Source organism: Pyxicephalus adspersus, chromosome 7 (assembly GCF_032062135.1).
Source record: "Pyxicephalus adspersus chromosome 7, UCB_Pads_2.0, whole genome shotgun sequence".
NCBI lineage: Eukaryota > Metazoa > Chordata > Amphibia > Anura > Pyxicephalidae > Pyxicephalus > Pyxicephalus adspersus.
Window position 1 is genome coordinate 46,584,965 of NC_092864.1, and position 27,471 is coordinate 46,612,435.

The window sequence follows — 27,471 nt, forward strand, 5'->3', positions numbered from 1 at the left end:
AGTTTGGGATGACATGATGCCCCTGATATTTATATGTAATGTGCATGACATGCAGCGCTGTTTCCTGTGTAGAGCTGTCATTTCCAGCATTCTCCTGGTTTCAGTAGTTAGGGTTAAATCCCTCCTCACTTCCTGTCCCTGTGACACCCATGCAGAAATCCGGGTCCGATGTACGGTCCATGGTTCTGATCATTCTGCACTACACATTGTGCTTGTTTTCTGGAGGGATTTTCCACCATCACCTGGTGTATGAGCAGGAAGTGAGGGGAAATCCCCATCCCCCCGCCCCCTCTGCTGGGACACAGACAGCACAACAAATTTCCAGCAAAGCTTTGAATGTCCCCAGATTTGTCCATCCACCACCACTCCAAATAGATTTGGTTGTACATTTATATATATATATTTGTGTGTATTTTCCCTGTGATTGGAATTCCTCCTCAGACATCCAATGTGATCCCAGCAGATCCGTGTTGTGTGTACACAGCCGTGTGAGCAGAGGATCTGGGCCTGTCTGCTGTCTATGTGACCACACAGGACAGGAATAGAAGGGGTGGGCGTGACAACAGGGCAGCACGCAGGCTGTTTGTATACCAACCTCGCCTTATCTTGTGTCACCGTCTGCTTTGGGAATGGTTTGTTGATAAATGTTGGAATCGTCACAGCTGATAAGTAAGGAATGAGGTGACCCTTTCTAGAAAAAGCAACATATGTGCAGAGCATAACTTAAAATTCAGGGTCGCCTGAAGGGGTTTCTATACTTATGGTAGCTGTACACCCAAACTGGACCTCTGTGTATTCATGGCCACAGAAAATGCCGCTTCCAATGTTCTGCTTATCTCCTTTTCTGTGCAGCCACTTCCTGTCTCTAAGTGTTCCAGTGATACCTTTATGTTGTTGGAGAGTTCCTAATGGGCTAAATAACTATCGGCATGGCCACTATTGGTCTTCATTGGAAAAACATGTGACAGTGTGCCTCCCTGGACCAAAAATAACCTACCCTCCCCCTTCACACATTCCTACCTACCACCATCCCGTCTTCTTTGTTGACACCCAGTGATGCCTGCTCAGTAAAGCCCCACTGACCTCTATGGAAGGAACTGGCCATAAAGTGACAATGTTATAAATTAAAAATTGCAATCATGCCGGTTTTTTATTGCAGAAGGGGCAGGCAATGTCTGCCTTACCTGCCTGATTGCAATATTTTCTGAAATGAACGTGCATAGCTCAGTGTATGGTGCCAGGTATCCCAACATACCCCCTAACTGCTGGGAATAAATGAATTCCTTCACATACACCTGGGAGTTTTATCATTCTGACCTAACAGGGTGAAGATGGCAGACCTCCTTCTAATAGCCTGGATATAAAGCTGATCTTTTAATGTCGGTAGTCTCGGTCACACACCTCAATGAATCATGCAGATAACCGTCTGATGTGTTGTGTGGCTGCAATTATCTGAATGCCAGAGCTGTACACTCATGCTGGGTCAGTGAATCATAAAGTGTTACATTCAAGGACCACAACACCACTCAGAGAGAAATGTCAGCTCCCAGCTATGGGTCTCCTTTATGGGGTCAGTTAACACTCCGTTAAAAAGTTTGGTGCCAGCTGAAACTTTATCACACACAATGGTTACATAGTTTCTTCAATTTAAGCCCTGACAAGCAATGGCAGGGGGTATTTCCCTGTATTTTACCTTCACAGTATTTAAAAGCATTGACACACAAGTATAATAAATGGCCAGTGTATTTCTTAGTTCTGACATGTTGAACCTGAATAAAGCCAAGGTTTGCCTTACATTTTGTGCTGGAGCTATTTTACAGAGGTAATCCAGAAATTTTTAGAAAATGTATTCATTGATAGACCTGTCTGTTTCCTTTTCTTTATTGGCATTCCCTCCATGTTTAAATCTGAATTATTTATTTCACTGTCCATGCATAAATAATATAATGACCCAGCGATACACAAGTGTTGAACTGTCGAAGTAACTTTACCCGCTTGTGATTTGCTGAGCACTCGGCATAGATATAAAGCTGCTCTTGTATTGTACACCTGTTCTTGTTGTGGGTGACAAGTGAAAATCTTTGCCAAGCTTGACACGAGTCAGGTCCAGTGTATAAAGCAGCAGCCTGGGCTGGTTGCCTGACCACACCTTCCTGACAGCAGCAGTAGAAAGATTGGCACCTATTAATAACACAGTCCTACAAATAGTCCAGCAGAGATCAGGTCGGTGATCTAACACTTGTTGATTCCCTGAGCTGACAGCAACCACGCACAGGGCACGGCTCCCAGTGCAAAGCCATGTGCGGATCAGCCAGAGATAGTTTGGTATTAATGTTCAAGTTATTCCATATTTAATACCTTGTGTAAAAAATTTTCATATAAAAGGGAAAATTAAAATAATTTACTGAACAACATTATCCATCCTGTCTACAAATGGAATTCTATGTCCACATACACATAATGTTCATTGGGGACTATTTTACCATGCACCAGGTGTTCTGCTATGCATGTGTTTATTTTGTAATGGCAAGGCTTGCATCGGGCAGCACATTCATGTTTTATATACCTGCAGTGCACACCCTCGCTCATTAAAATAGTTCCTACAAGGAATTTGCATGTGTGCACACTTGCTGTGGGGTGCAGTAGATTCAAAATACAACAGATAGAATACAGCAACACACAATTGTGCTTCCCTGTCACAAGTGAATCATTTTAAAATTGATTAAATAGTGTGACAATAGGTAGAAAAAAAATCAGAAGAAAAGATTCTGAAATTTAAGTAGGTGAACAGTTTTAAATAGAGAAGCCAGGTAGCGGTTGTTGTCTAGACACCAGGTGCTGGCCTATTTCGTATTGTATGTGTAGGAGAACCTGCCTTGCAATACATTATAAAAAAGCAGAGTGTGTCTTTTTATAGTTGAGACAGTCTCCTATATTTCCAGTTGGTTTGTACTTCTGAATGGAGGATGCAGAAATTTGTGATTATCTTATTACTAAATCTTTTATCATTAATTATGCACAGGATTTATATAGCACTAACATATTTTGCAGCGCTGTACATTAAAAAGGGGTTGCAAATGACAGACAATGACACAGGAAAAGGAGTAGACCCTGTCCCAAAGAGCTTACAATCTAGGAGGTGGGCGAAGTATCGCACAAGAGGAGGGGAGATTGATAGCCTCTTGTTTCTTGGACTAGTTGAACATTTGGTATCGGGGCTGTTGTTAAGGCTTATGTAATGCCCGGTGCTCTTTAGAAGTGTTGACATGTATTCAGCAAGCTTTTCTGTCACCTCTCAGCAACTAGTTATGTTAACTTTATTGTGGTTAACATATGTTATAAACCATTGCAAATTACTGTCCGTCCTGAAACCTTTGTGAACCTTTCCAGTCACTTGTGCAGCGGTTAGGAAGAATTGCTTTTGACTTTTATAGTAAGCGCCAGAAAGGATACACAGACTTCAATACGGGTCATCCATTGATTGCAGCAGCCAATCCTAGCACAGTGGCTTAAAGCAGTGCTAACCTACACCTGTAACACCTGCCATTAACCTCCAAATTACCGGGGTTTTAAATAGACAGTAATTAAATAAATCCATGCATGTCTGCATTCCTAGAAATAATTCTATGATGTGTTATATAGAAACTAGGTTAGTATCGCATGTGACTGACCTAAAGCAGGGTGTAGTAGGAATGACCTATTATTGGATATTGGTCATGAAAGATGAGACCCTCCTGTAAAAATATGAATAACCTAGTTGGAAATATATGACGTGAGTAAAGATTGTAAGCTTTTGTGTAACTGATATTATTTGTAGTTTCTAAGAAGATCTGACAATGGTGATCTTTAAGACGAATCATTATATTTATAAAATCGAGTGTAAGGTTATAAATGTATAGATTTTGTACGCTGCTTATTTTCTAGTTTATACCACAAAAATATGTCTATGTGCAGGGTAATTTAACTCATTTCCATAATCCATTTTAACAAAGAGCTTGAGTTGTCATAGCAATGGCGGAGAACAGGAAAAAGCCATGTTAGAGTACCTTTCAATCATCACTAATAGCATGTATTAGAAGACATTTGCCAACACGTCACTGGGCCAGATACTAATAAGTAGAAAGCAGAGGAACACATTGGCTTGCCTCAGGTTTGGCCAGAATCTCAGCCTGTTGACTTTCATACAATGGTACTGTTGTACTGGTGTATTATGATCATAATATAAATTTCAGCTTGGCAATTATTTTCTCTTTTGAATGGTATATTCTGCATAACATGATATGCCCCTAACTAACCTCCATTGTGAAGTCATTATTAAAATCCAGTTATGTGCTCAATAAAAATACATTTTATTGTAACCAATGTCCCGAACTGGCTTGCTATTAGAAAACCCTCTCAACAGCAGCATGTATGAGCAATGGACATCACCAGTCAGAACAGCATTGCTTTCACCTCTTTACATAGACATTGTATACCATAGAAGGAGGACAGGGGAAGGCATGTGTTAACAGTTCTTTTGTCATTGTTCCTTCAATAGGTTTATCACATTCACAACTCCCTACCGCTCCAATTCATCTTTATAGTAGTGGACTATTTTGTGCATGTGGTTGCAGTGGTTTGCGGCTTAGTTCTTGGTTGCAATTTCGTTGCCCCTGTCTAGCCTTGAATGGCCCACCGCTTCCATTGCCTTACATTGGAATGCCTTCCAAGCACCGTAAGCTGCAGTTGTTTCTAGATGACTTGTGATGGTCCATAATCATCAGATGCTGCGGTTGACTTTAAAAACTGTTCAATGCACCTAGGAATGGCTAACCACACATTTTTAACCCCCATGTCTGAAAGGGGTCTTCATCAGAATATCTGGTTTTATATAAATATTTTTCTTGATAATATTTAGCACATTTTTTGTTTACAATTTAGGATTAGGGTTGAGGATTATATGTTATGACATCTATATGTAAAGGTTGGAATGTATCTGTTGCCTGGTTGCAAGGCTTACCTACGTTGTAGTCTGCAGGGAGGAACAAGACTTGGCTGTGTTGTGCTGTCTGGAAAGAGTGAGCTGTATCACATTCAGAACAGAATGACAGATCTTTTGGGAGATAAACTGGTACCGACCTGTAACTGCATTAAAGAAAAGCTGCAGATTGTGATGATCTTCCTTACCGCTTTGTTTAAAGGAAGCCAGAAATGGGAGTCACCGTGGATCAACATGACAATAAATATGTTAAAGCAATCCTGTCCCCCGAAAAAAAATAAAACACTAAAGAAAGGTCTCTGTAATAGAAAAGACTTTTGGTCTTGTTGCCTACATTTGCTCTATTCCAGCACTCAGCCTCTATAAGACTTTTCAACCTGTTTATTACTTTCTTTCTGAAAGTGAAGAACTGCTAAAAATGTTTCTGAAATACCAAATGAACATCACCTATTGTTATGTTTACTGGCATGTTTGTTCTGCTCGGGGTTCTTTTACATATTGAAAAGACAAGGCAGCTCTTTAGTCATAATGGTTCGTAGGAAAATTAGTATCCACTAAAGAGCACTCGCCCAATATTTGTGTGCAGTGATATTTTCTTAGTGCATGTGTGTGGGAATTTGAGTTTGTGTTAAAAAGGTACTTAGAAGAACACATCACTTCTGAAAAAGTTTATCGACAAGGACACAGTGTGTGTGTATGTATATATATATATATATATATATATATATATATGAAAACAATATTGTATACTAACTTACTTTAAGCATGCATGGGTTATTTTAAGCATGCATTCATGGTATAAATAGTTCCTTTATAAAAAATGCCTGAAGGGTGCGGGAAGACATCACACTATGGTGCACAGTGATGGAAGAATCCTTATATATATATCCCTATAAAAGAGCTACTTACAGATTCTACAACTAACTGGTCCATTGTATTGAAAAAGTAACAACCAAATAATTATGTATAGTATAATGTTTCTAGACCAGGGGTGGGCAAACTTTTTTTAGTCAGGGGCCACAATCTGAAAAAAAATTTGCTAGAAGGGCCGGGTTGATGGTAGAGTGGGAGGGGTTATGCCATCATGATGCCCCTGAACATGACGTCATGATCGCAAAATTCCGCCCACTCTCCCATCACAAGCTCCGAGCTTGTGATGGGAGAGTGGGCAGGCTGTGTAAATGCACACAACCAGCCCACTCTCCCATCGCAGGCTCAGATCTTGTGATGGGAGAGTGGGCAGGCTTTGTCACTGCACACAACCTGCCCACTCCACCATCGCAGGGTCAGATCCGGGGCCTATGCGCCCCCCCGGCGAGGTCCCTCTCCTGACCCTGCTCAGGGTTGTACCGGCCAGAGCCGCGGAACAACCAAAGGGCCGGAGAAACATCCTCATTGGGTCATATACGGCCTGGGGGCCGTAGTTTGCCCATGCCCGTTCTAGACAGTAAGCCAACTGTAAGTGTTGGGGTTTCAATCTTTTTAGTGTATTTGTGTTATTTTGGAATACATTTCTAGTGACATGGGTATGAAAGGGGGAGGGAGTGTAATGGCCTAAATATGTGTGCAACAAATCATGTTTTTTGTTTGCTTTTTCAGATTTTGCAAGCGGCACAGAGTTAAATCTAGTTCATGTGTTCCAGCTGTGCCACAAGATCTACTGCTGATGACTGAGCTGGTGATCCCTCGCTTTATCTACTACCTAATTCAGTGCTTAAGAGACGGCTACAGTGAGCCAGGTAATTATGAATGATCATAATGCTGTAATTTTGTATCTTTGTTTTCAAACAGGTACAGTTATTGTCCCTAAATACACGTGTTATTTTTTATTTCATTAAAATGGAACTCTAGCTAATTTTTAATATTAAAGCAGACCTAAATTGAAAATAGAAAAATCACACTTACTTTTAACCCTGCAGATCCCTCAATGGCGCCGGACCTTCCCTTGATCCGGACCCATGTTGTCCTAGAATTCCTCTTTGACCCAACACAGAGAAAGTGCTGGGCGCTGCCATCCTCTGTCATCTCTTCCGGTCTTCTTCCTACGTCACCCAATCTTGCACTGTGCAGGTCCGAGATCGGATAACGTAGCCTGCTGCAAAGGGGGAAAGAAAAAAGAGAGCTGATCTCACTGCACATGAGTGAGATCCGCATCTCTTTTCCCTTAGTGGAGAAAATGCCGGGGCATGTGCAGAAGGAGCAGCCTAAAGGCTCCCAGGATGTGTGACGTAGGTGTACAAAAAGAAACAATTACTTTACATATAAGAGTTGTCTACCCTTTTATGTAAAGTAAAAGTATTGAGTTTAGGTCTGCTTTTAAGTAGTGTGAGAAGGGTTAGAACTGCTGTCTGACCTCAAAAAAAAAAAAGCAGTACACTAGGATAGTAAAAGTAAATAGTAGTAACCTGGTAACAGTGTGAAGTATCCATATAAAGTTTATTACAAATAACAGACAAAAAGAAACTGGAGAGCACTGTTTATAAAACGGGGCATCAGACATCCCCTCAATGTGGGAATCTTCCAGGTCCATATGTTTCAATGGCAGTAATTGATTTGCACAAAGGAATGTTTGAGGGCATTCCAGATTTCCTGTGTTATACATGAAGCCCTAAATGTTAAAAGCAATTAAAATGTAAGTTGTGCCTTGTTATATATTAATAAAAAATAGCGTATAGCTTAAACGGCACACAAGTATTTTGGTACCTTAGTGTTCTTCCTAGCCCTTTTTGCTCAATACTGTATCCACGATGGAAGTAGGGGGCTAATGGATGAAACCACAGCATGCAGTGGTGACCCAACAGTGCTCAACACAGAATTTTTTTTAAGCCGGGTGGGAAGAAATTGTAGGTGGGTGGCAGCCCCTGTATTGTGACTAAACTCTTTAGTAACCACCCAAAAACAGCCTGGTGGGTGGTGAAAAGTGCCGGGTGGTGCACCCAGCTAAAAGGGCCTGGGGAGAACCCTGCCCAAGAATCTGATACTACAGAAAGCAAGTCAGATGTAAAGCGTTCTCCCCAGTCCCTTTTTAGTAGGGTGCACCATCTGGCACTTTTCAGTAACCACTCAGCTGGTTTTGGGTGCTTACTGAAAAGTTGGGTCACAATACCAGGACTGCCACCCACCTACAGCTTCTTCACACTCAGCTTAAAATAATTCTGTGGGGAATACTTTACCTGCAAACATTCCAGTATATATGACTGTCACAAAGTGTGTTTCTTATTCCCACTAAAATGTAAAATGTTAGGTTCTTCATATGGGAAAGGAAAAAAAATGGCATGTAGCTATTATCTAAATTGTATAGGCTCTGGGGAGGAAAGATTTTTATCCAGTGCACAAACTCTTAACCAGAGTGAAGATTTACGGAGTACACCCTTGGAGAATATGATATTATAGCACGTATGCTCATCCATACAAGAGAAAACAAAAAGAAGTGCAGTGATGTACATCTGTTGGTCTGAGTTTCATCTGAAACGAGCACAACTGTTTATCAATTATCTGATGTTTGCAAGTGAACATATTTGTGTTTTTTTATTTTTTTTTTGTTTTAATAGTTTAGTAATTTAATAATTTAGTGTCCTGTTGCAGTTGATGTGTGTTTCCTGTTAAAATCAATATCAAGACCAAATTTAAAAAGTCTGTGGGTCTTTAGATAGTCAAGAACAAATTGGAGATTGGTTGCAGAAATAGAAAATATTTTGCATTACATGGAAATCTTTCACAAATGGTGCATTAGTAGTAATAAAGGATTTGCCTTCTATCAGCTCTGACATCTGTGTGTGTAACATGTTTATTGTGGGAAGATTTGCAGATTGTAAGGGTTTTTTCTTTTTGCTTTGGCTTTGTAAAGACGTTTCCTGATAACTCCTCACACGTATTGTACTTTCATGGCTTTCAGCTGAAAATGAACATTGTGAATAATAATTAACAGCAATTTAGCATTACATTTAATTGTAAACTACTCCATGTAAAGGTAAATAGAGGGGTCTGCTATATAAAAATGCCTAAGACACACAGACTTTTTCCCCAGCCCATGTTTGAAATTCCCATGCATTCCAATATTAATCTAATCTACACCAGGACGTTTCCTTCAGGCACGTTTATGCGCTTCATCAAAGGATTAAAACGCAGGGTAACGTCAGGAAAACTCCAAAAAATGCAAGGAAACGCTTGAAAATGCTTCCATTGAACTCAATGTAGGCTTTTACAAGCGTTTTTAAGCTTTTTATAAAAGCCTCTGTTGAAAACAATGGGGGCTTTTATAAGCGTTTTTAGGACTTTGGAATCTGGAAGCCCCCTTTAATAAGGAGACTCCCAGATCTCCACCTCCCCCACCCTGGGGAATGAGTACAGTGGTACATAAAACCCCTTACACATTCAATGAAAGGGTTAAAATATGTGTAAAAAATTGTTAAACTATTTTATTAAATGTGTGTGTGTGTGTTTGTGTAACTATTTTTTTTTTTTTTTTAACAGGTTATCCCAATGACAGAATGTGTCCCATGGCTGCATGCATGACATGAGCACAGCCATGGGACTCCTCCTGACAGTGAGGGATCCCCGGGCACTAGGGCCTAAATGAGGACAAGGCTCTCCCTTCACTTCTAGTGCTTTGTGATATACTTGTCGCCATTCATCTCTAGTGCTCTGTGATTGGCTGAAAAATAGGAAACCCTGATGACAGCTCAAGCATCATCAGGATTCCCCTTTCCTCAATCCCTTTCTGCTCCCCTGATTGCTCCCGCAGCCCTAGAGGAGCTGTAGTATGTGCTACAGATACTGAACACATGTCACAGCTCCTCTAGGGCTGTGAACAAGTCTCCCCATTCAAGTCTAGCGCTGAATGGCTGAGAAACAGAAAACCTCAGTCAATCACAAAGCACTGGAGGTGAATGGAAAGCCTTGTCCTCATTTAACCCCTAGTGCCCAGGGATTCATCACTTTCAGGAGCAGTCCCACGGCTGTGCTCATGTCATAAATGCAGCCATGGGAATCATCCTGTCATTGGGATAACCTGTAAAAAAAAAAAAAAGATTTAGTTACACAAACACACACACACATTTATTAAATTAATTTACCATTAAAGCCGCGTCCAATTTTTTTTTACACATATTTTAACCCTTTCAGGGAATGAGTAAGGGGTTTTATGAGTTAGTTTAAAATAAACTAATTTTATAAACGCTTTTGTAAAATGGCAGTAAAACATGTCAGGCGTTTATAAAAGTTTTTAGTGTTTTAAAGTCAAGCTTTAAAACGCTTGTAAATGTGCAAAACGCATATAAACGTTCCTACTACGTTTATATGCATTTTGCACATTTACAAGCGTAAATTTTTAAAACTGTCCATGTTGACTGTCCATGTAGACCCAGACTAAAGTAGAACTAAACAATAACAAAGCACTGTACATAAAATATTTACATACATACACAATGTTCCAAAAGGGAAACCAGGCACAATAACCTAAATGACTTGGGCTACGTACGCACCTCAGATGATTCTGGTCCCATTATTGGTTCAGGGCTAGTATCTGAGGAGAATCTGACGTGTGTACAGTGGCTATCTGACGTTGTTCATGAATCTGTCCTGGCGGATCCACAAACAATTGCAATGTAAGTGAAGGGGAGAGAGCGCAGCGGCGTGCTGCTGTCATTCTCTCCCGTCCCTCTCCAGGGAGCAGAAGGGCACTGTATGTACAGCTACTTGATATGTGTTGGATGGAGGTTCCTTTTTTATAGTTTGTAGTTTACTATTTCTAGTGTCTTTTATGTTCCATTTGATGAGCTAATGTTGAGTAGTAAATAAAATACTATCCTGGTTTACTTTTATTCATGTTGTATTTTTATGTTAGTTGTATTCCAAGTGACTTATATCCAGTTCTTTATTAAACTAGTCTATAGACGCTGCTAAAATTTAGGGAGTGGTTAATACCCCATTAGACCTTACCCTTTTGTTTTCCTTGGAGGTGTGGTATGTGTATGCCTTCTGGCCTGTGGATGGCTCCAATGTGTCTACCATCATTCCAGTTTGCTTCAAACACATCGGGCACAAGTTGCCATTCAATGCATATGGAGGAGAGGGATTTCACTTCAGGGGGCGTTCCTTGGTGGTTGGCGGAGCAATTAGGCCGGTACTCAGAGTCCGGCCTAGTGTGCTCCCGCATCAGGACTGCCAGTCATGAGTGGACCTATACAAATACAAGCTAGTTAGGGAGCATTAAAGCATGTGTGCAGTGGTTCTCTGACCTCATTTATCAATCCTTGCCAGTGGGTCAATGAACAACTGAACTGGAAAGACTGCTGTACTTTCCTAGGGAGCAGAGCACGGCAAGGTTCCATTCGCTTATCTTTCCGCCCTTTTCATGCTATAAAACTCAAGAGCACTCGTTCATTCTCCTGTCACTGAAAATGATCATGAAAGATTGTTTACAGCAACAAAAATCTAGCATGGATACAGGGCTTTAGGACATTTCTATGCTCTTCTATAGTTGTAATATTACTTGATTATGGATGTGACACTAGATTACATCACAGGTATTTTGGATACTTTACAACAAAAGTTAGTAGATTTATTGACTTTAGAAAGTGATGTTACTGTATATAAGATACAGTGGCATGTGTTGTGGATGTAGGGCTTCCTATATTAGATTATTAGCTAATTACATATTCTGTTATGAAGGGAGAAATATATACTTATGTGTTTTATCAATATTTTAGTGGTGTAGTCTGGGGATATAAATATAACAGAGCACTCCCGTACAGAAATGATTGGCTTTTGAAGAACATAACTGTGCAGAATGTTGTACTGTTTTTTTTCTGGTGTTTACATACAGTATATTTATTGTTTCAGTTTGTTGTCTCTTTGTTTCTCCAGCTTTGACCAAACACTTTGAGATAACAAAATTTTTCTATTTCTATATATATATTCTATATATTTCTCTACTGTCCAAGGGGACAGTATAGAACAGGGGTGTCAAACTCAAATACACAGTGGGCCAAAGTTAAAAACTAAGACAAAGTCGTGGGCCAACCTTAAAATGTATTGAAAAAAATTGATGTTTTTCCTTCTCGTTAGATATAAAACCTTTTCATACAGAAACAAAAAGGTTTTGCTTCACATTCAATCTGGAACAAGAGAGAGAGAGGCATAAGATTTTTGTTTTAATTTTATTTATGAAAAAATCTTTTGCCTCTTTTCTATTTGTAGCCTTCTGAGTCAAATTTCAATGGTAAACTTTTTGCACAGGTAAACAATAATAAATACAATATTTTTCTATGAAACTCCATCCATTCATGTCCATGCCTTGGAGTAGCAAGGAAAAGTACAAGCCCGCTGGTCTATAGACATGAGTGATGCTGGGAAATGAAGTAGCGACGATTTATCAATGCAGCAGCAGGCCAGCTGCAGTTCATATTTAAGATTCCTTTTAAGGCCGAGAAAAAGGACGTTGTGGGCCAGACTTGGCCCCCGTGCCAGAGTTTGACAACCCTGGTATAGAACATTGGCTAGCTTTATTGGTGTGTGTGGGGCAGTTTGTTTTATTTATTGTATTTTATTGTACATTTTGGGTATTTTACCATCTATATTTGACTGGACAAGTTTTATCTGTATTCCTACAAAAAGGTTGTTCTGGCAGGTTTGATTGAATTGAAATCTGGAAATCTAAAGAAAAGAATACATTTTTTTAACTTTACAGGAGCATGCAGAACAAGTTGTTTGGATTTAGTGTTTGGATATACGTTACCTTCTCACTGTCCTTGAGAAAACATTGGTAATTAAGCTGGATAAAAATATTTGTTTTCCTAAGCAACTTTGTTGCAAAATGAAACCTGAGCACAAATATGTTGCTATGCAAAGAAGAGATACTTCTTACTTGTGCTGCTGTTCTTCAGCTTAAGCTGTATGGTACCCAGGGAATCCTTTACAGTATTTTCCCAGAGATTTTGTTAGACTGGGTGGAAAGAAGCTGTAGGCGGGTGGTGACCCCTGTGTTGTGACCCAACTTTTTGGCAACCACCAAAAAACAGCTAAGTGGTTACTAAAAAGTGCTAGGTTTTGCACCCAGCTAAAAGGGGCTGGGGAGAACTCTGCTTTCTGTAGTGTCAGATTCTTGTGTCTCCATTGCATGTCGTGGTTTTATCCATTAGCCCCCTACTTCCATCCAGGATACAGTATTGAGCAGGGGTCCAGCAGCTGGAACCCCAATGTGCATCATCGACTAATCAGAATGATATACTATTGTTTGAATTTTTTTCAATAAATCACTATATACATTTTTTTCTAGATTCCTCATCTGAGAAGGACATCCAAAGGACACTTCAAGCATTGGAACCTCAGATCTCTTTCCTGGAGGATTTAACCAAAATGGGTGGTGCAATGAGATCTGTTCTTACACAGGTTCTCGCCAACCAACAACATTACAAAGAGCTTTGTTGTGGTAAGCTAAAGCTTAAACATTTACAACATGAATAAAGCCAAAAAAAGAGGGGGCACAAATGAATGCTATTCTGTGTTAGTTCGTTAATTATTTTTTTGTATCTGCTTCTTGAAACCCCTATGGAGCACTTAGACTGGGAGTGGAAGGTCTTGGAGCCAGTCAGTTTTTTTGCTTGCGTGGTACATGTTGGTAGGATGTGTAAACTTTCAGACAGTGCTGATTTGCATGCATGTTGTAACTGTAAAAGGTTTTCAGATTTTCCAGCATGCACCCTGTGGCAGCGGGGAGCCACTCCTGGTACTAAACAAAATCGGGTATAATCGAGCCGTATCTTTTCGTTCTGTGTAAATGAGGGCTTTTGTGCTTATTTTTTCATTAAAATGGGACGGCTACTTGATTAAAAAAATGATGACCTATATAAGAAAATAAAAAATGTGCATAGGCATCAAATGTGAAAAACATTTCCAGCAGTAAACATAAAATAGAGAAATGCATGCTGATTTGATTGAACAAATACAACAGAGATAAGACCCACTAGGAGGAGTATCCTGCACCTGCAAGCTTACAATCTAGAATATTCTTTGTGGATGGATCTGGTGCATGTGTAAAGCTAACAGCATGGCATGCAGAGTACGTCTGTTCCTGTGCAGGCTGGGAAGAATATCTGCCTCAGAGGTTTTAATATAATATTGAAAGATAAATTGATTAAAAGTACATAAGAAATACACACACTTCAGGAAAATGTTAACGGACCTGTTTTTGGAGAGCTTTGATCTTTGAAGGATTGTAAATGATTGAGGGGAGATTTCTTGTGTTTGCAAAGTCTCAGATGATTTTTTTTAAATATGACTTTTGTTTTTTTGCTTTTGTTTGAGTATAATTGAAAGGGATTATCCGTTTAAATTTTGTGTTTAAAGGTCTTTGTCTGCTTTATGAGGCATCCTTGCATTATGATCTGACCACCTGCTTTTGTTCTCTCTGTGCTTTTCTTTCTATTAGAGATGGGGTTTGTGGGTAATTCAATCATTATAATTTCTTAAAATATTTTTAAACCCAAAAACATGGTATATTTTTATGTATCACAGCTTATTGGTACCTATATATAGTGGCTACATTAGTTTTCTTTTTAAAGGTTTTTCCCCTTTACCTTTAGCAGTAACACACTTTCAGTGTTAGGATGTCAGCACCCACTCCTTTACTGTTTGCTATACCCTTCTGTATTGGAGCAGCAAAATACATATTTGACGCATGGAACCATGCCAGACTCCTATTGCCCAAAAAGTAGGGGCTGTGGGTGTGTAATGATTTTAGTGGTGTATTTACCAGACCGCTTTCAAATGCCTGGAAATCTCAAGATGCACAGACTGTGCTGATCTGATATAGATGCTTCTGTTACAGATTTGAGAATAAAATCTCTCTAGAAGGGGACATCGATAAAAAAAAAAAAATCACCACCTCCCAACTCTATTCAAATAGGAAAAAAAATGTTTTTCCTACTGATATATCTAAAATGTAATTTTCTGTTATAATGTACAACACAAGGTGTAGATGTAGCATAGAGCCTACTTTTAAGTACACATGTCAGATGATTGTTGTCCAAGAAGCGTTGTTCAGGCAAGGTTCAGTTCATCTCAGGCAAAGAGCTGACACTTACGGCAGTCCCCGGACATTGGTCATCAATCTCCCATGGTGGACTGAGGTATGACTGCTGTACATTCCTATGGAAGGGAGCTCATCAGGTTGCGGCTTACTTGTCCCCCCTCCATATAACAGAATGGCGTTGTGTGTACTGCGTGGAAACGATCACAAAAAATAATTTCCAGCTATTGTATTTGTGTTTTTTTTTTTTTGTAAAGTTGGTGGTAATTCTACAATCTTTGTCTTTGCCCTCTGTGTTTGTGTTATGCCCACTGTAGAGGGTTAGATTATGGGAAGGGTAGTTGTAGTTGTGCTTTGAGATGCTAAAAATATGAAACTCAATGTGCAGAAAGGCTTTACAAATAATTGGAACAAAACTCTCCTAGCATTTATTCTGGTTCAAATTGTGTCTGAAATACTTGTGCAGATTTGTTGTAGCCCATCTGTACGTCTGCCTGCAGACACGGTAGAATCCAGCGATGTCTAATCAAACTTCATAGCTGCATGCCCAACCTGTTCCTTGCTGTGAAAGATCCCTCTATATGTGTACAGTTTAAACTGCAAAGTCACATTCACTATTCTGGCTCGGATATTTCAGGAGTATGAAGTAGTCAGGTTTATAACCGTTGCATAATTCTCGAGAGATAACCTTTGTACTTGAGATTCCACTAATGTGCATTTATCACTAACAAGTAATGTAAGTTCCGAATATGGAAAGTATCTTATTAGCAACTGGTGGGGGCGTTTCTCCGGTCAGATAACAATTCCTGTGTAGTCGATGTGTATATTTTTAATATTGTTGTTTGTTTTTTTTTTTTCTTCAAATTTTGTATCTGTATTACACACACTTGTTTTAACCTTTCATATAATCATGAATCACATCTCTATAGATCCATGGGCAGATTGCTGTTGCAGTACAAATGAAAGTACAAAAAATCTGGCTCAGGTTCCGTGTGTAGGAGGCAAGCTGAATGCGCTACTTCTTCTCTTTGCCACATGTACATTTTTACTACAGAATGATGAAAATATGGCCAAGAGAATTCTACATGTATTAAAAAATTATGAGATAAGAATTTACCTATCATTCAATATATATTTGTATGTCATACTGATGAACACACACTGCCTTTTAAAGGACACTGTTTGTGCCATGTTAGACCAGGCAGGCCCCCTTTGCAGAAGGACAGGCAATCTCCTTTCTGCAATAAAATAAACATACCTGTCTGATTGCAATTTTTTAAAATTCACTCACTGATCCGTGTTCAATCCTAGACACCGCCATCTTCTTTTTCTTCTGTTTTAGGTGATTTTGATTGGCTGGGCCAGGAGGGTGTAACTCTTGCACATAGGCGAAGAGACATCATTCAGTCTCTGCTGCTTCAGGGGAAGCCGGTATACCAGTATATCCCGGCATTGTATGCTGAGCTGTGCATGTGTAGCGTTTTGATTTAAAAGAAAATGGCGAGTAGACAGGTAAGTATATTTTATTGCAGAAGAGACATCGCCTGTCCCTTTCTGAAATAAAGAACCATGTGCTTGCAGATTTTCAAAGCGGTACTATAATTCAGCTTTAAGTGTCACCAGGATGGAGATAGACAGATGGTTTTTGTGTCAGGGTGGACTTGCGATAAATATTGTCTAAGGCATTGTTTTGGGGAAGTAGTCTCAAAAAAGTAATTGCTCTTTGAATATGTTACACTTACACATTACTTGGCATCCATAAACTTAATATTGGAAAAAAATTGGTCTGCCTTAAAGTCACAGAAACCTCTTGACATTAAATGAAAATGACAACATGAAATCTAATTGTAAAAAGTAAATTCTGCTTCTCTCTTAGCCTGTTGTATTGCATCCGCTTTTTTGTATTTAGTGTTTTTAATGTAACTGGAAAACCGTTTTTTCTTGCTAATAGAAAATGTGTTAATTTTATTAGGTTCTGAGAGTGCATATGCAAACAGTCATGAAAAGTACCTTACTGCCCTACAGGGCTCTGGCCTGACCTTTCCTGAAGAAAAACACTCCAGCGAGGCTTCAGATCAGTCATCGAATACAAGTGCTTTATCAGGTCTGTGACCTAGTTATACAATTCATTGCTTTTTTCCTGTACTGTTTTCTAATTGTTGCATTAAGGCAGCCTGTTCATTTTTAATGTGCTATTGCAGGAAAATGGACCAAACAAATAAACATGCAGCATTTGTATCAATATAGTGCACATTGCAGGGCAGCATTTAGTTCTACATTGGTGTTAACTGTGATGCATGTGTGTTTCATCCATGAAAATTTAACTTTTTTCATTTTGCCACAAACTAAAACATTTTTATGTATTTTTTCCATTCAGCTTTGTGTCGGTTTATTTAGATTCCAACTATATATTGAATTTCTTAATGTTTGATAGAGTGGGAAGGAATCAGAACATACATCAGGATTTTGTTGGTGTCTGTGTACATGTTGTGGAGATTCCTTTTCATCTTCTGTAAAGGAAGAAGGGCACATACACCAGTAAAAACATCCGAAGAGGTTCTTATGCTTCTCTCTCAACCCTAGTTTTCTTTCTTGTCTATTGAAGGAAATGGAAGGTTTCGTGTTATACTGATGCTTATGGGAGAATTGACACTGGTAAACAAACTGTAGATCAGCCCAAAGACTCCAAAAACCACATGCCTGGCATTGTTTGCTTGTGTCCTAAGAGGATGGATGTGTCTTTTTGTTTTCTTTAGCTCCTACACAATTTTTATCTTTCTTGCTTTTTTATTCAATGTTTTTTCTTCAAATCTTTGTGCATTGGATTTCACCTGGTTTTTTTTTTCCAGACTCCTTTGTAGTAATGCTGTGAGTGCTTTTCAGGTTCATAGCCAGTGACTTTGCCTTTTGAAGGGGTGAATGGTCAGCTAAGCACCGGAAGCCACCTTTTTTACATGGGTGGCTGGGCATCCTAATTCTCTCTTCTTGATGTCTTTTGCTACATAAGATGTTAAAATAAAAGGAATAACCCCTGATGTCTCAGGAAATCCACCATGGAGTTGGAAGTCCTTCCTTACCTTCATAGGGGATCAATTTAATAGACACAGGCATGTTTGCACATGGTTAGGAATTTAGTCATCAGAAAAAAATACTTAAGGAGAATTGACTGTCTGCACAGTGTTGTACTATCCTACTGATGCAGGCTCAGACATTGCCTAGAACTACTTGTATATCTCAGCAATTTGCAGGCAGATTTGTCTCTCTCCCTGCAATACCTGTACCTGGTAGATTGATTGATTGATGTAGGTGTTCAGAATCTGTTTTTCAGGTAAGCAACACCAGATGTGGACAGCCTGGCCTCCAGGTTCAACAACAAACTGAAAAGGGTTTGTCTCCAGGTGTAGAGTTCCTCTAGCTGAAAATGTGGATGCTCTTGTGGCTCTGTGGAATTAGTACTCTCTTCTATGATTTACTTTTCCTAAATCTTCTGTGTCACCTGCTTCATAGGTTAGGTTTGGGACTGAAGGGCATTCCTGTAATCATCATTGCCCTGGCCTGGCCCAGATGGATGTATTATGCCACGTCTGGATTAGTTTTTGACTGTCATTCGACTGTAGTCCTCCACCCATCCTTTCCTCTGTGTCTCATTCCTCTCTGTTCTTTTACCAACCTATGCAAGTCCTGGGTCAAACTTAGCAGACCTATCCTGCAAGGTACCTTTTCTTGTTTTGCATAGGAATTAAGTCGTCTTGAGGCTGAGGAATTCTTTTTCTCTCAAGGTAGTTTCTTCCTTCTGTTTTAACCAGAATATCCTTCTACCTCTCTATCTAGCATTGTCTGGATGTGATTTGGACCTTGCCAAAAACTGATACATTTTTTGTTATCCAAAAAAAGGGCAAACTGTTTTTTTCTTTCCTCCATGGCTCAGGCAGGCCATAAAGTAAGCCTGTAGGCACAAGCATTGGGTTCTACCCTTTCTGGTCAAAGAACACTCTACTAGAGAAAGTAGAATATTCCTTCTGGTCTCTTGGGGGACACAACCAATATTGTACCTTTTGGGGTACACTGCTACCTACAGCAGGTTTGGACACTGACAAAATAATAGCAGGCTATTGTATAGTTCGAATAAACACCTCATCATGCTTTACACCCTTACATATTTCTGGTAAACTTTTGCATAAAAAAAGGATTCTTGGTTTGCATCTACATAATTCAAGACATCCAACCGTGTCACTGGTCCCTCTCTGGCCTCTCTACACTCTACTGTGCAAAATGCAAAATACCTATTTGCTTTAAGCATAATATAATGGACATTAGATAACCATGGGATGCAGGACACCGTTGAGTTAGAGCTACAAATTCTGGTGATGATACTGGAGGACAGTCTTTGGGTGTAATGGGTATATTAAACCTGAAATTGTGTCGCCCAATTTTTTTTAGGATACCCCACAGACTGAACTCTAGCTTTAGGAGTAAGACGGTGTCCCCTGTCCGATAAAGAACCTGGTATTGTCCAGCAAGATTTATTTACTCATTATAGCCAAGTTTCTTGCTGACCCTGTCCACAGAGGTCCACAGAATTTGATTTGCCTGTGCCATTATCAGAACCATTGATCGTAGTAACTGTCTAACTAATATCCACAACGAGCACCTTTAATGTTTTGCACTCTTCTTCTTTTACTTCAAAGTTTAATTAAACTTCTTTAGTTCTAAGTTATATGGTATACACTGCCCTGAAACTAGAGGATCAGCTTACTGTTTTGGGTCTTGGGTCTTTTAAATTAAAATGGCAGGCAAAGAACTTCATAGTACACCTTTTTTGAATCCTTCCTGTACAGATTGGAAACCCTTTGTTTTCTTCCCCCTCTCTTGTTAGTGTCCTTCAATCAGTGTCGCTGCTTATATTTGTGAACCCCCTATCATGATGTCTGGTGTCCTTTTGGATTTATATGTCACTATTAAAATCCCAGCATCAGATCAATTCCAGTTATTCTCTGACCTGTATTTGGTTCCCTTTCTTGAGGAGCATGTGTTTTTTTATGTTGGGTTTTCAGGTCCTAAAAACTGTCTGGAACCCATCAGAACTACATTCTACGAGTTGAGGAGGCTCGCTTTTAACTTTAGTTTCTTCCTTTTGATACGGCTTGTTAAAAAATTGAAGCATGCTGCTTGAAGGAGGTTATCCTTGTCTGGCTCACAAATATTTTTTGTTTGCCAGTGTCCAATCCATTAGTAGACAGTAATATACCTAAGAGTACAAGCTTTTCTATGTCATCAATGGACTGCAAGATCAATATTTTTTATGTTTTACAAAAATCATAGTTACTTGGTGATTAGGCTGCTTCTCTTGTCTTAGTGTTTTTTTTTTTTGGTAACTAATAACCTGGAATACGAGAGTTAGCATGACAGCCAGGTAACTAGTAATTCCAGGAAAGTAAGCAGTGAGAACCTTCAGGTATTACAAAAAAAATGTAATAAAGTAATAAGTAACTAGTAATAAAATATTTATCAGGTCAACACTGGTTATACGCTATAGCTTCTTTAAATTTTTTACCTCTGTGTAAAGTGATAATGCTATGATCATTGCCATTGCTTGTTTTTTGCATGCCACAGACCTTCTTTGGGGGCTTGTCTTCCACTAGACACCCAGTTAACATAAAAATATATATTTTTTTTCCAGAGATTGCAGATTCACAGGGGGCAACAGCTGCATCTGATTCTTCAGAGGAGGTTAGTAATTTGCTTTTTTCACTCAAAGTAATCAAAGTCATTTGTTTTTTTACACCCTGTAGGAATGGGCATCAATTTTAGAGAGGTCAGTAATTCATTTTTCCTGAAATCCTTTTATACTTCTCGCTGGTGACCAAATAAAGAGCATTGGGAAAACATTTAGCCAAATGGGGTCTTCCTCATTTTGTGGACAGTATCCCAGCGTTTATTTGTATATGACCAGCTGCCACGAGGCTAAGAATTTAAGGGTAGGTATTCTTGATGCTTGCTCACTTCATACTAATTACACAGGAAGCGGATACTTGATGGGTAGCTTATAGTAAACCTTTAAAAACTTTAAGACTCTAGCATGTTATGTCTCAAATGACTTTTTTTATGTTGACTTATAACTTTTCCCTTAATGTTGCAGGAGGACCAAGATGACCGGCCATCTGTGGGCAAACGAAAACGTGTAAAGTTAAGCAGTAGCGCCAAAGGTACGTGTTACTTTACATGACCCTACTGACTTGTTAACAGCACTTTTAGTAAAAACAAACATGTGAATGTCAAGTGTCTTAGGTTACCAATCCATGACCATGCCATTATGCAGTCTGGAAGGCTTTGAAAGAAAACTGCACTAGCCTTCAGATATTGGGAGGTATATATGTCTGGAAGGGGAGGGTTAGTTTAGATCACACAAGAGAGCAAACATGTGTCTTTGTGGTTTTTTTTTTAAGTGCAGTTATTCTTTGTCTGTGTTTCCTTACTAGCCCGTAAGACACTTTTTGAAGTGTCTTAATGTCAGATATACCATTCATACAGCTTTTTGTGTCAGAGACCTCCTCTGCTCCACAATAGGCTAGTAAAATAAAAGCATACATGACTTTAAAAGCAGAATTAAACCCTTCATTACTCACCTCTGTCCCTATTACCTCACAGGGCGCCACCTGTCATTTTCTTTTTTCACTTCCTCCTTGCGATATTTGGCCATCCTGGTTGACCAGAATTAAACCCTTCATTACCCACCTCTGTCCCTTTTACCTTACAGGGTGCCACCTGTCATTTTCTTTTTTCACTTCCTCCTTGCGATATTTGGCCATCCTGGTTGACCAGGCTGGGATGATGTAAGCGCGGTAATTCATTCTTACCCAGCATATGCAAAAGAAGCCGGGAATTCCGGGTATCCTGACATTCGGAAGCTGATGCTGCATATGTGCAGGTCAGCTTTTTGCCAGAAACCCGAGCTGATCGGGCAGGTAAGACAGATTATTCCAGAAGGAACATCACCTGTCCCTTTCTACAATAATGATCTACCTGATAGTATGTTGATAGTAAGTTGAACATTTTATGCCCCCAATATTTGTCCTGTAAGCATGGTCACTAGAAAAAGAGTTTTACTATACATATGCTTTAATCTGATAATTTCAGTTCCTATGTTTACGCTACCAGAGCTTTGAAGTAAAGATCACATTTTATTGGTTTCTCATCCCCCATTTTGAGACCAAGTTACAGATTTCTTTGTTGGAATTGGTGTTCTCAAGTCCATGGCCTTCAGTTCCTGCTGGTGCTATCCCTCCTTTCTAACCTTGCTAGTTTTTTTTTCAGAGTATAAAGCAATTGATCCCTCTGGGCTAACTAAAAAAGGAATGACATTTGAGCATCTTCCTCATAGCGACCATTAAGGTGTCGGTCTGTTTTTTGTCTTCCTCTATATGAAACTCTAGATTCAGAGTAAGTCTCCTATTTATATTCGAGGCTCTGTGCCTCTGTTAGCCATACATATATGCCTATCTGTTACAGTCTGTCCCTCTCACATTTTAATTGTAAGGAATTTTCATAATTTGTTGTAACAATATTAGAAAGGAGAAAAACTACACACTCCAAGGATGAGTAAATGTTAATACATATACACCAAATTTCTGTTTGAACAAATACCGACTGTAAATGATAAAATGCATGTTATAGTCAGACAAATATTTGACTTTTTAAACCAATTAAGTACTTTATAGTTTAATTTCATCCAAATTTTAGTTTGGTTGCAAAGCATGTGGTAGAGGCGTGAGGTGATGTGCCTGTCCTTTATTTATGCCCCCTTCAGTTATCACCTCAAATTGAGCAATGGCATATTTTGTAGCATACATCTGAAGAAAAGCTGCTGCCTAGCTAATGGCTTGTCATTCAGAGGCTTTCTAAAAGATCAGAAACCATTCTGTTCCTTCATAGAAGCACTTCCAAAGCTTGCAAGTGGTTATTATTCCTTAGGAGGTGTTGGTGAAGGTGTTGATCTCCACGTCGTCCAACTTTTGTAAACCAAATTGTAATTCTTGTTACTGCATTTTATTTCCTTTTTTATATAGCTGTATGGTAGATAGATTGGTAGCTCTCTTAAGCTGTAGAAATGTTCACACATCTCTCACTTTTCTCCTTCTCTTCCATTTGTTCACAGATCAGTCTATTATGGATGCATTGAAACATAAATGTTTTCTAGAAGAATTGTTATTTTGGACAGTGAAATATGAGTTTCCACAAAAGATGGTTACATTTTTACTTAATATGCTTCCTGATCAAGACTATAAGGTAAATTAAATGTTTAATCTGAAATGGTGTATTCTAAATCATATATGCATGTGCATATATTGAAAAGGGGGGGTAAACGTTAGCAAGCACATCTAGGTTGTGATGAACACACATCTTCCATTGTATCCTGCTTTGATTTTTTTTTTTTTTTAATAGATGTATGAGATTAGTTTATCAATGTAACAGCACTTAGTGCGTCATTTCAGTGTTGAACCCAGAATTTATTTTAGGCCGGCTCAGGTGAAATACTAGATGGGTGGCAGACCCTGTATTATGACCAAACTCATCAGTAACCACCATGAAACAGCCAGGTGGTTACTGAATTATGCTGGGTGGTGCGTCCGGCTAAAAGGGGCTGGAGGGAACTCTGCATTTATAGGCAACTGTATGATGTCTCAGAACTGCTGCATGTTAACCTAAAACCCCAAACTGGTCTGGTGCCTCCACTTTCTTCTGAATGTCTTTTTTTATTAGCCTATTACCACTGCTACTTAGAAAGAGGGAGGGCCACCAACTTGATTTTTGTTTGCAGCGCATATTCATTCATCAGTTGAAGGCATGCTGTATTTCTTATCAGTTTGCAGGTACCTAGTTCTTTCTGCTAACTGAAGCACAATTACAACTTTTCGATGTTCCCAAACACATTTAAAGTCTTTACTTTTTCAGTTCAATTTCAGTTCAATTTCACCCTAAATTAATCAAGCTAAGGCCTCTTTTGGTTAGGCGTGTTGTATGTTGCCTATTGCTGCTCAATTAATTCCTGCCTTGCAGATTATTAATATACGTGTATTCTTTTTTTTTTTTTTCCCCAGATTGCATTTACAAAAACATTTGTACAGCATTATGCGTTTATCATGAAAACATTGAAGAAAAGCCATGAATCGGACACAATGTCTAATAGAATTGTGCACATCAGTGTCCAGCTCTTTAGTAATGAGGATCTGGCTCGTCAGGTGACCGAAGAATGCAAACTGCTGGACATTATGGTCACTGTGTTGCTCTACATGATGGAAAGTTGCCTTATCAAAAGTGAATTACAAGGTAGCATTCTAAAAAAAAAAAAAAGGGGTGTTTGTGTGTTTAATGGTAATTGAATGTTAAATAACATGGGAACGGGGTTCACAAAAGGTACTTGCAGGTCCTGCAACTTGTTGCATTAGGGCAATGTTCATACCTTGAATATGTTTTAGGCCAGGGTTGATATACTTAATTGTATTCTGATAGTGGCTTATTGGTGAGTATAAAATGTTTGGAGATGGGCCCAACATCGCTTTGCCCTGAATCGGTAAGGTTTCAGTCTTTTTGAAGCTGAACAGATAGTATTTGTAAATGTATACTAAAATTATAAATGTCATAGTCTTTATTGCAGATTTTTATTAAAAATGTTTTTTTGTTTTTTTTATGAAGACAGTGTTAGTACCAGAATCTGTCTTGATCATTATGTTTTGTAATCCTCTGTATAGAAGCATTTAGATTAGGAGAGGGAGCACTAGAAGCTATGCACATGCTGCAAGCACATGTGCTGAATGTGAATATGCTGAATGAGAAGAGATTGGTGGATTGGAATCACAGGCACAGCGTAGGGAGCTGACCAGTCAATGTTACTTAATCTGCAGGAAAAAAAAGTGGCTGATTGGGCCTTGTAAATCTCAGGACTGGATTGACAACTATAGAACTCTTCTGTGGTGTTAGTCATTTGTTAGTCTAGCTTTACAACAAATACTCCAGTTTGTTTATCTTCCTGTTTTTTTTTTTTTTTTGTTTTTTTTTCCAGATGAAGAAAACAGTTTACACGTTGTAGTTAACTGTGGGGAAGCATTACTGAAGAATAATACGTACTGGCCACTTGTCAGTGACTTCATAAATATTTTGTCTCACCAAAGCGTAGCCAAAAAGTTCTTGGAAGATCATGGATTGTTAGTGATGTGGATGAATTTTGTATCTTTCTTTCAAGGTAGGCATAACCACCACAACCATTTGTTTATCTATTTTTTTATTGTTTGCAATATTGAGTGAGATGAGAGTTTTAAACTGTTTCTTATGTTTTTGAGGACTGTGCACCTGTGCACTTGTGCGCTCTCACATTGCAATGGCATTTCCTACTCTTCCTGAGGGGAAAAATACACATCTTGTACAGGAAAAAGTGTGACTCTACTGTATGTGCAAGGCTGAAAAGTACTGGTTTCTCTAAGTGAAAATAAAGCCTTCTCTTTTATTTCACCTATTGAATGGACTTTTTGTTAGTAAATAAAACCAACCTTTCTCAAATTTATTTTCTTTTGTATCTGAATAGGCTAATCTGTCATTATCTTTATTCCAGGTATGAATTTAAATAAGAGGGAACTCAATGAGCATGTAGAGTTTGAGTCCCAGACATATTATGCTGCATTTGCTGCTGAACTTGAAGCCTGTGCCCAGCCAATGTGGGGTCTCCTGTCCCACTGCAAAGTCAGGGTAGGTAAAATATTGTTATGAACGGGTTAACAACAGTAAATATTGTTATTAATGGGCAGGGCAACGGTCTGTCACTTCATAATAATTTCTTCATATTGCAAGGAAAGGAGTTTAAAAAATCAATTGCTTTTTATATATTTAATTTTAAAGTTTACACATACTACATAAGTGTAGTGTAGGGACTACAACCACCTATTTTTTATTTAAGCTGGATGTATGACTGTCATGCTGATCTAGTGATCTGGAACTAGTTTAAAGTTTTATATTGTTCCAGGTCAATAACTTGGATATTGTTTAGTTGTTCAGGTTGATAAACAGAAAATTGGCATTTTCATTTAGAACTCTGACTTATATATCTCTTATTGTGCATAATAACTGCAGTACATTGGTTGTGAAGTTCTAAACTTAACACAAGGTATTACTATTGTGAATACTTACCATGTATGTTGCTAAATTTACAAAGCTTTAGCATCTGGTTGAATATCTTTCATTCCAAAACTGTGACATTGATAAATGAAGTCACATGGCTGAAAACAAAGCTCTTACCCTCAAGTTCAAGCTTTGTGAAATGAGCCTATGATATATAGATTTGTATTGTAGTAAGAGGAATATTTATGAGTTGTTTACTTTATTGGGGAACAAATGCAACTAGCATGTTAATCCATATTTATGAGGCACACCTATGATTATCTGTGTTTGTAGGAAACCCAAGAGTACACAAGGAATGTTGTCCGGCATTGCCTTGAAGCACTTCAAGATTGGTTTGATGCCATCAATTTTGTGGATGAGGTAAGAAGTTGACTTTTTGGTGTTGGGCGAAAACTTCACGTATGCTGTGACATTGCTCCCCTAAAAATTAGTTAGGCAGTGAACATTAAATCTTTGTTTTGTCCATGCATAGCAAAGTAACATGTTCACTTAAAATGTACTCCCCCTTCCCAACCAGCTTTTCCATGTTGACTTGGCACTTACACACTGATCATGACTATTCACCTCCTACCTTATGACACCATTTTAGTGCATGGCAGTTGTTTACTAAATATTAATGGAAGGCAGTGGAGTAAGTCGCAAGTCCCCCAATAACCAGAAATAGTATGTGCCATGCACAGCAAAAGTTCCAGACAATCTCTAGTCCTTCCTAATTAACACCCCTTTTTTTATCTTTTATTATTTTATTAGTAATAGTACTATTTGTTTAACTATTTACTATTGTTTGCTTTTTACCTTAACATAAAGCTGTTGCCTGAAAGTCTTGATCATGTTTGTCTCATTTAAAATATATGTGTTTTATAGAAGATTAAAAAAGTGTTTTGTTTTTTTTTCATTTCAGCCTGCACCAAATCAAGTTACTTTTCATTTGCCTCTACATCGATATTATGCTATGTTTCTGAGCAAGGTAAATCTGTATATGTATTCATGTTCTGTACCAATGTTTATTACCAATACTAATGGCACTACTGATATCCATACTATGCAACTGATAACATGGTAGGTCTTACAAAATATTTTTAAAGGACAGGGGTACATGTTCTATAAATTCTGCTAGTGATGCTTTGCAGGCTCCCTTGTAATAGGCTGGGATTATAGCAATGGCTGCTTTTATGTATATTTGGGCAACATACATGATTTTGCCCCAAACTTTGCAGAGTTTTAGTGGCTATTTGATAAAAACATCAGGCGAATCCTACAACCCTCACCTACTAAGCTGTTGCTGTTTACTTCA

At 38.7% G+C, this 27,471-nt stretch overlaps 1 protein-coding gene across 1 annotated transcript in view; it reads left to right on the forward strand.

Annotated features, from left to right (window-relative positions):
* The window catches only part of UBR3 (ubiquitin protein ligase E3 component n-recognin 3), a 107,016-nt gene that overhangs the window by 782 nt on the left and 78,763 nt on the right, over positions 1–27,471 (forward strand). Inside the window, exons 2-12 of the mRNA XM_072418311.1 lie at positions 6,578–6,717; positions 13,257–13,409; positions 16,981–17,112; positions 20,689–20,738; positions 21,148–21,214; positions 23,164–23,294; positions 24,107–24,335; positions 25,069–25,248; positions 25,615–25,748; positions 26,451–26,537; positions 27,079–27,144. Coding sequence (XP_072274412.1) covers positions 6,578–6,717; positions 13,257–13,409; positions 16,981–17,112; positions 20,689–20,738; positions 21,148–21,214; positions 23,164–23,294; positions 24,107–24,335; positions 25,069–25,248; positions 25,615–25,748; positions 26,451–26,537; positions 27,079–27,144 — 1,369 coding nt within the window. The remainder of the gene's footprint in view (positions 1–6,577; positions 6,718–13,256; positions 13,410–16,980; positions 17,113–20,688; positions 20,739–21,147; positions 21,215–23,163; positions 23,295–24,106; positions 24,336–25,068; positions 25,249–25,614; positions 25,749–26,450; positions 26,538–27,078; positions 27,145–27,471) is intronic.